Below are 9,818 nucleotides of genomic sequence, written 5' to 3'. Positions count from 1 at the left end.
ATTTCACCATTCCGAATATGAAAAAAGTTAGCACGACAAATTTCTTTGCGAATTAAAATCTCATTTCCTGGCCTTGTAAAGGTTGCAGTAAAGAAACTACTATTACTAACTAGTCGATAAAGCCCGTGGAGAAATCCACTTAGGCAAAAGGTCAATGAAAAAAAGTTGTTTTAGATGTTTCGCTGACGTCAGCAGTGCAGTGCAGATATAAAAATTCGCGAAATTTGTTTATTCTTTGTCTGTAATGTGTAGAAGTTGAAAAGCTGGTCAAAATAATGTACAGGATCATATGTTCTTGACAAACGCCCAAGGAGATATCAGGGATTAGAAATTTTGCTGACGTCAGCAATGACCCGTCAAAACCTAAAATATTTTTTTTTGAATTTGTATACCTGTTGCTTTCATCGTATAGATCTTGAAACGCTGATTAAGAAAATGTATAGGATCGCGTACTGTTGATAAACGGTTGAGATATTACGGTTTGAAGGTGTTTTGACGACGTCATCAACCTGTCCATTCCGAAACGGATTCGGGGACCAAGGTTTGGAAAAATTACCCAAATTGGTTCTAGGTGGTCCCTAGTTACCCATGCGGTGAAAAATCACTGACGTCACCACCTTTTTTCCATGTTATTTGGTCTCAAAGTTTTAAGTGCACTGTAATGGCTTCCTTAATTTAATATAGGATATTGACGTTAAAGTAGTGTTATTGACGTCGCGTCGTAACGTCGTAAAATTTAACATTTAAAACATACTTTTTTCGGCGACATCAAAGGAAAATAACGATATCCACTATGACTGTCACAAACACTCCGTATTATTATATAAGACTAGCCGAATTCCCGTGGAAAAATCCACTGAATCTCTCATTGGATGCATGTAAGGGATACCAAACAAAAACATACAACATAGTAATTTGAATTTTTAAAACTCACAATCCAATCTCGGCTCTTTGTCTCTTTTTTATACCGGGAAGGCAAAAAGAGAGAAAAAGACCCCTGGGGTCGGGGTTGCTCACAATCTGCATTACTCTCATTGAAACTAAACGTTTGAAAATGCAAAAAAAAAAAAAAGAAAAAAATGAAATAAAATAAAAATGCAAAATGCCAACACAATCGAAGGTGTCTAATAACCGTTATGTAAAAAGCTAAATCTGCTAAAACTATAAACTTGCTTTGCCATGCCAGAAGTAGCTACACCAGGGAAAACAGTATATCAGACATATAGTATATCAGACAAAAAAATCCAACATATTTCGAATTCATACAAAAAGGTTATTACAAAAATTCCACAATGTACATTCTGCAATGCATCATGCCAAATCAGCTATTCAGTTTACAGCAAACCTCCCAAAATTTTACTCGAAATATAAGAAATCAATAGTTACCAACACATAAAATAGAAAGAAAAAAAAACTTGAATCATTTAGTATATTGTATATCTACCGAAATATTTCAATCCAAAATCTTAAAAGAACAGAAAGAACAGTTTGTCCTATCAAACCAAGCTGATAACCAAGAAAATCACACATAAAATCAAAGAAGATAACAATGCAGTGTTTTCGAATTTAAAAATCGAATATATTTCAAACGATCGTAACGTAACAGATGTAAACATTGATTTCAGTTTAGGCTTTAGGTTTAGGTTTATTATAACGACATCAACACTGAGTCACACAGTCTGTAGTGTTAAAAACAGTAACAACGGAAAAATTACTTCTTGCAGTTTATATATATTCTTCTCTATGATATATACGCTGTTTTATAAGAATAGTGTGTTTTCTTTTCAGCCTCGATGCTCCTAACCTTTTGGACAAATGCTATTCTCATTATTTTCAATATCTTCTTAGCATGACTATGGCCCGAAAATATATAATGGCTTAATAAAATAAATCCTGCTATAAGTTACTATAGTTAGCTAATAAAAATTTCTACATGTAATGGCCTATTGCTTGGACACAAAAAGTGCAGATCGTTTGATATACGATAAAAAAAGTAAACTTCTAATCAATTTTGTGCGTCATACAAATGTTTATATTTAAAACAAAAAATCAAGCTTAGACATATTCTTAGAATATTCTAAACTTCTGACCCATTCTTAGTATATTTTTACAAAATAAGTGCTTAAAGGACATATTTTTCAGCTCAAGAGACAAAAAGAAAGTTAATATTTGAGGGAAAATTTAGCTCTGAAAGAAACGGCTAAAAAACCGTCACGCACCCAAATTCATTTCCCTACTAAATAATCTAAACAACGCATTTGCTTTTAGCGTTAGCGCTCTCTTATAAAACTCCAATCAATTTTTTACTTCGTATACTAAACTTTGCTTCATCCCAAACAGAACGAATTTAAAATGTACAGCTAAAATTGTCTGATGCATTTCCAATCAATTTTTTTTGTGATGTTAAATCATCCTTCGTTACAAATATTTCTAACTAACAACACCAACTTCGTTCGACAACAACAGTTTGTTTTTTACATTTCAAATTCGAATTACATTCATATTTGAATTCGATAGATTTTCTATAAAAGGAAGCAACCTCGGTCCCAGAACACCATAATAAGCTTTAAGCTCATCTTATGATGAGTAAAGGCGGGGGCAAACCAATCCAACATTTCATCCAACATGCAATTTTTGTGATGTTGGATGGAATGTTGGACTGGTTTGAGTCACTTCAAAATTTTGAAAAAAATTGAAATTTTCAAAAAAGAAGAAGTTGGACGATGTTGGATGAAGTTTGATCGCCGTCAAACATTTTATCCAACATTTTCGGCAAGATCAAAGAATTTCTCTACCTGAGTTGCGTGAATTTTCATGCTGAATTGGTTTGGTGGTAATTTTCATCAATTTATCCACCAAAGCCTTGCAACAGCCTTATTATATAGGATACTGCATCACAAGAAATTCTAAACTGAAAGTGAAGTGGTTGAAAAGATTCTCCTGTCGCAAGAAAACAAAGAGTAAGGGCGTAACATAAGCAGCACTGCAAAATTCCTTCCGTCCGCTATTTTGTTTTTCAGGAATGAATGAACTCTTTATCGTTCGAATGTTTTTAAAAGCAGTCCCACAAACCTAAAATCTTGCTTCATCCAACATGCATTTTTTCATCCAACATGGACAAAAAATGTTGGATGAAATGTTTTGGACTGGTTTGCCCCCACCTTAAGCATTGGCATGCCTTGTTTGAAGTAACTTTTTTCAGGATTACTTTAAAAAACAGACAACCTTCTTCGCACCGGTTTCCCTTTTCAGTTGATAAACAAATTGTTTCCGTGAGATACGGCGCTCACATTGTAAACTGAGGGTAAAATTAAATTATTCTATCTATAACGACCCCGTAGGGCTTTCAAAATAAAACAAGAAGCCCTGGGGGCTCTAAGAATTTCCGCGCGCTACCAAAATATTTGATGAAAACCTGCTAATTCGTTGTGTTATTGTGCCAAACATTCGAAGGGATTTGGTGCATGAACCTCTGAAGATAAAGCACACCAGTGACATTATATCTTACAACAAACGCTAACAAAACGAAACGTGTCATAATAAACTCACATTTTAAAAGAAATTGATAACAAAAAATACAGCCTATCATTCATGGTTGAAAGTCTTGCGATTGAAACGTTTATGGTCTTAAACGGCATTAGTTGACAAAAAATCAAAATTTTGATGTGACCATCATTTTCAGCACACTTTTTTTATTAACTGTGTCAATTTTTGTCGAAAATAAAGCAGTTTTAATTTTTGGATAAGTTTTGACCTGAAATGACATTTAGGTGGCAAAAAATCAAACATTTGTACCATCATCATTTTAGTAGTTTTAATTTTTGGACCAATTTTGGCCTAAAATGACATTTAAGGTGGCAAAAAACAAAATTTTGATGTCACCATCATGTTCACCATACTTTTTTGTTAATTGTGCCAAAATTTGTCAAAAATAAAGTAGTTTTAATTTTTGGACCAATTTTGGCCTAAAATGACATTTAGGTAACAAGAAATCAAAATTTTGATGTCATCATCATGTTCAGCATACTTTATTTGTTTACTGTGCCAAATTTTGTTAAAAATAAAGTAGTTCTAATTTTTGGACCAATTTTGGCCTAAAATGACATTTAGGTGACAAAAATCAAAATTATTATGTCACCATTATGTTCAGCGTGCTTTTTTTGTTAACTGTGCCAAATTTTGTCGAAAACAAATACCAATTTTGGCCTGAAGCGTCAATACTAGACTTCCCAGTAGTTAAGGAGCTTGGGTACGAAGTTTACATCTGTGACGGACCAACGTGAAATCCCAGGGTCGATTTTTTCTCAAAAAAATGCTCCGAAAGAAAAAAACGACGGTTTTAAAGAATTTCCTACGCTTTCGGGCGCGGAAATTCAATAACAAATACAAACGTTTACAAAAAAAAATAAAAATAGTTTTAACAAAATAAAAAAACAGAGTTTTATTTTTTAAAGTAATAAGAAAAAAGAGTTAAATGTTTATTTAAACATTTAACTCTTTTTTCTTAGTAATCCCCTGATTTGCGTTTTTCTTAACTAGGTCAATTTTAGCGTAACGCCACGTCGTAAAAAACTGACCAATTTTGGTCCTTGTGATTTAAAAGCTGCTTATCAATGATTTATTGTAAAGCCAATCAAAAACGCAAACAAAAATTTTATAAAACTAGTCATTAGCCCGTGGAAAATTCTGCGGGTTCGCCAGTCGTTTTTATACCGTACTCGCTACTTGCACAGCTGAGCTACCATTTTGCGTGACAGATGGACAGACGTATTCGGGTATTATATTATAGATACAGAAAAGTTTTGTAGAAGATGTTATATGAGACAATATAATCATTTTCTCCTCCATACACACAGTTATCGTAGTATTATTATAGACCATTATCCTTATAATACCGCATTAGTTTTACTAAGTGGTTTTAAAAATAGTTTTAAGTTAAAAACCACACATAATATCAACATCAACACGCTAACACACTTGTGCATTTTTTAATATGGAAAGGTAAGTTGTTAAAAATTCTTTTTATTAAACAGGAAGGGTATTTACCACCATTTAATTTAGCAACGACTATAACATTTTTTGCTGTACTTACGAATGGCAAGAAATTTCCTGAATTACATCAGTTATGACAAGTTGCATAAAATACGCATTAGCATTACTGTAGTAATTATTATTCTGATTTTTCAAAGACCAAACATTTTTATGTTCAGTGCTGACTTTTTGACTTTGGGACGAGTGACCAGTGTCTTTTGTGACCTGGACGATCATGCTCACTCACGCTTAGAAATTATTATATAAAATATCGCGCTGATAACTTTCCGCGTAATAACAATATTAGCATTTATTAAATGATAGCAATTTTCAACCGGTTTATACGAAAAATTCGCTGCGCTGATCTGCTTACAATGCTTCACTACGGGCTTTATACAGCACGGTATAACAACTTCGCCAGGGCATTGGTAACACAGTAAACCTACAGCAAATCCAAAACCTCGCATCACTTCGCCAAAAAACAGCAAGAAATGTTGATAATTTTAAATCCACTGCGTTTTTAACATCAACAATCATCGCAATAATAAGCAACAAAAAAAACGGCGTCAAATTCGTGTGATAAGACTCTTCTTCTGAGAAAGAATAAACTTTTGCATAGAAAACGTTTAAAAAGTTCTATATTTTCGAATGATTTGTTTTTTAAAAAAAATTGATGCAATGAACTTCAAATCGAACGTTTTCCTTCTTTATCAAAACCTAATTTTTACAACCTTTTCACAAGTAAATGTTTAGAAAATAATTGTTGTTTCTACAAACTCAAACAAAACAGCTATCAGTTAATAAATACAATATAAACTGTTTTATCTATCTCCTCCAAGAAATATATTACCCTCGGCCAATCTATACTTTATACCCCGGGTAATATTTTTCGGTATAGATGGACAAAAGGGTTAATGTCGTGTTACTATCGCGCGAGTTTAAACTAACAAACAGACCTCATTCATCAGGCTTGCCAACAACAAGATGAACGTTTGTGAAGAAACAAAATGCGGCTTACGAACAACTCTAATTGGGAGTATGCCGAAACCTGATTATCTAAAGATACCTTGCTGGATATCTAATGGCAAAGAAAACCCAAATTACATTGCTAACTACAACGATGTAAAAAAACAATTTACTTCTGAGCAGTTGCAAGATCAAGTGGAAAAGGCAATTAGAGAAACCATAAATTTTCAAAGTTCTATTGGGATTTCAGTTGGAACGGACGGCGAAATGGGTCGTAATCAGTATGTATATAGTTTTTGTCGCAACTTGAATGGCTTTGATTTCGATAATCTAAAGGAGAAAATCTGTCGCAATAATAGTTGGGTTGGCAATCTTCCACAAATTATTTCCAAACTGTCATTGAAACCTGAGAATGAACGATCAGATCCTCAAGAGGAATGGAGAATGGCCCAAAACATGTCTTCCATACCTATCAAATACACCATTCCAGGCCCTTTAACAATTGCAGATACTACGGCTAATGAATTCTATGAAGATGAAGAGGAACTTTCAAGTGATCTTGTAAATTGCATAAACCATGCAGTGTTAGGATTAGCGAAGGAAGGCTGTAAGTATATTCAGGTGAGTTTTCAGCATTTTGATTTGTTTCGTCTATGGCTTACTGTACTCCTGTGTCATTTCTTGAAACGGTAATCATCTTGAATGTCAGTTTTGATGGATAAATTCAATATACAAACTACTAAACGCGGTTCTAAACATTTTTCATGCACACCCAAATTTCCAACGTTGCGCATTGGACTTCTTTCCTAGCCGCAACGTTTGCATTTGGCATCTTTGAAAGTTAAGACAATTCAACTTCTAAACGTTTTTAAACACACAATTTTTTTAACAACCATTAAAATTGCGAAAACCTTACCATTTTAATTTAATAGAAATCAAGCCCATTAAACTGGTGGTAAGGCCATGAACGCTTTAATTGGAGTCACCCTTTAATTTTGTAACGCTACCGATGGCCGGAACATTTATGAGCAGTATATTAATACTTAATAAAGAGTGTGTTTCTTTTCTAGATTGATGAGCCTGTGTTGGTGAGATATCCAGAAAAAGCTTTAAAATTTGCAATAAAGTCATTGCAAAAATGTTTTGACGGTGTTCCGGATGATGTGACGAAAATAGTTCATATGTGTTGTGGTTATCCAGTGTATCTTGTAAGTGCTTGGTATCGTGCGTGTTTATTAATATAAGCCTGCTTCTGGATTCTCGACTTCTTGAACCAATATCTCAACTCGTACTTTTGTGAAAAAAAATTCAAAATTTGTCAACATTTTTCTCTATATTAATGTTAAGATATATTGTTGCCGACTTCTTTTTGCCTCTAAAATGTTATAAAAAAATGTGTACCAATCCTAAAACTATATAAAGATCTAACTAAGCATTACAATATTTACAGGACCAAACAGACTACCAGAAAGCAGATCAAGATGCTTACATGAAGGTAGCGGATGCTTTAGACCAGATAGGTCTTGACATGATTTCATTGGAGGATGCTCACAGAAGAAACAGTATGGAGCTATTTAAGAAATTTAAAAACACTACGGTTAGCTTGTTTTGTTTTTGTTTTTGTTTTTGTTTTTGTTTTTGTTTTTGTTTATGTTTATGTTTTTGTTTTTGTTCTTCTTATTTTAATTAAGAACTGTTCCCCATACTCTTAGCTTTTTTATTAAGGCCAACTTTATATAATACAAACTTTCCTAAAAACAGGAAATTAAAGTTTCCTCTTCTATTTTATTTTTGAGAACAAAACAAGTTCAGTTGTTAAAGAAAATGTTCCGCAATAAATTTTAGTGAATTTTATCCAGACATTTTCCCTGTTGAATTTATATAGTGGTCCAAGAACGTTTAACAAGACAACGTGAAAATGTCTTTAGTTTAAACAAGTAATTTATTTTGGCCTGAATTTAGCCAACTAGGATTTCCTCCTCCCGAATTTTATTTAAACTGGTAGCTACAACAATTCCCCATATATCTAGATAATTCTTGGTGTCATCGATGTAGTTAAAAGTCGTGTTGAAACTGTTGACGAGATAAAGAATCACATCAAAGAAGTTCTTGATTACATTCCCTTGACAAGATTGGTGATCGCACCAGATTGTGGATTGATATTTTTACCACAGGATATATTAGAAAAAAAGTTGAAAAATATGGTTGAAGCAGCAAAATCATTTTCTATCGCTGATTGAGATTTATATATCACTTATTTGTCTTATATTTCTTTTGTGTATTATCGTTCGTTTGATTGTGTACTATCGTTCTTTCGATTGTGTATTATCGTTTATTATCTCTTGTTATCACTTAAACATGTGTATTATCGTTTATTATCGTTTATAAAATTATATGTCTTACTTAAATACAACACCGAACATACGTCCGCACTGTTAAAAAAAATTTTTTCTACACACCAGTGTTTCAACAAACATGATTTTGGTTTTGTATTGACGACAAGCGACCTTCTTTTTTCTAAGTTCATTTTCGCTATTGCCGAACACTAATGTTGTCACCTGATTTAGAAAAAAAAAACTTGTTTCTTTTTAAATCAAGTTTTTGTCACCCACCAAACTAGGCGCTGTAAGCTCCGCCAAATTTTCTTTCCACTGATATTCTGCCAACATCTGTTTTCGTATGGTGCACTCCTGACATTATGTGTGGTATTAAATGACGGCATAGCCTCTATTTCGCGTATATGCATCGCAAAACAACTCGCTTTTTACAATATCCTATTACCGAGCGTGACAGATTAGTTCTTTAAAAGATTTTGTACTGATTATTAAAAACTGGCCTTTTTTCTATGCTTAATCTTTATACGCCATTTTCAACATAAATTTCTAGTTAAAACACCTGTAGTTTAGTCTCACTTTTCCATAACAGTTTTGTTTTGTTCATTATTTTATTATGTTTTCATTTAATTTAAAAACTTGCAAGATAAGAAGTCAATACACAAATCTAATATCTCCCGTGCGGGAAAAAGTGTGTGGGGAGAGATAATGTACACACAGCAGAGCGAAGCCCATTTCCTCATTAAGTATGCTAAATATAATTAGGGAGATGGTGCATAGGACTTTCGCCCCCCACTATACATACAAGATGTTTGAGTATTTGAGTTATCGAGAGTCAACTTTATATTCAACTTAAAGTTTCACGCCAGGCAATCATCTGGAATGTATTTATTATCTAGAATATACAAATATAAATTTAAAGATATCATATTAAGAGTCTAACATTTACTCAAAAACTCGATTTAGATTCAATTATCAAGAGATTTTCTGAAGTACATAAGTTATGACAAGTTGCACATACTGACATTACCATTAATGTAGTTTTATTGAATAAGTATTATTCTGATTTTAAAGACTAAACATATTTCATAAGTTCAGTATATATATTCGAATTTCGAAAATGATTTTAAACGTTAGAAAAACAAACTTTTAAAAGCAAAGCTATCGCACATAGAAGAAAGATTGTATACTTTATTATTTCGACCTGTCTGTCTGTGACATGCATGTGAATTAATTTTCCACAACTTTCGACGCCAACGGCTATTAATCATCTTTTTTAAAATGTTACATGCTTCATAAGACTGCATTTTCAAAAAAATAAAACCGTTACTGTTTAAATTCATTCTCACACCATAGGTGATTCGATTGCTAAGATTTACATCAAAGTTTCTGATAAAAAGCATTCAAAGTTATAATTTTTTTTGTAGTTAGTTTCATTTTGGAATCATGTTCAGTGAGGCATTTTTTGCATTAATGATAAATTAGTTA

General features: G+C 32.8%; 1 protein-coding gene across 1 annotated transcript; it reads left to right on the top strand.

Annotated features, from left to right (window-relative positions):
* The first annotated feature begins 5,928 nt into the window (after positions 1–5,928).
* On the top strand, positions 5,929–8,804 carry LOC130641907 (5-methyltetrahydropteroyltriglutamate--homocysteine methyltransferase-like). The gene is made up of 4 exons (XM_057448922.1): positions 5,929–6,618; positions 7,068–7,205; positions 7,448–7,594; positions 8,028–8,804. The coding sequence occupies exons 1-4, from the start codon at positions 6,016–6,018 to the stop codon at positions 8,235–8,237; spliced, it is 1,098 nt and encodes a 365-aa protein (XP_057304905.1). The 5' UTR covers positions 5,929–6,015; the 3' UTR covers positions 8,238–8,804.
* The last annotated feature ends 1,014 nt before the right edge of the window (positions 8,805–9,818 follow it).

The sequence above is a fragment of the Hydractinia symbiolongicarpus genome, chromosome 4 (assembly GCF_029227915.1).
Source record: "Hydractinia symbiolongicarpus strain clone_291-10 chromosome 4, HSymV2.1, whole genome shotgun sequence".
Taxonomy (NCBI): Eukaryota; Metazoa; Cnidaria; class Hydrozoa; order Anthoathecata; family Hydractiniidae; genus Hydractinia; species Hydractinia symbiolongicarpus.
The sequence above is the reverse complement of the archived record's forward strand: the minus strand, read 5'-3'. Positions and strand labels throughout refer to the sequence as shown.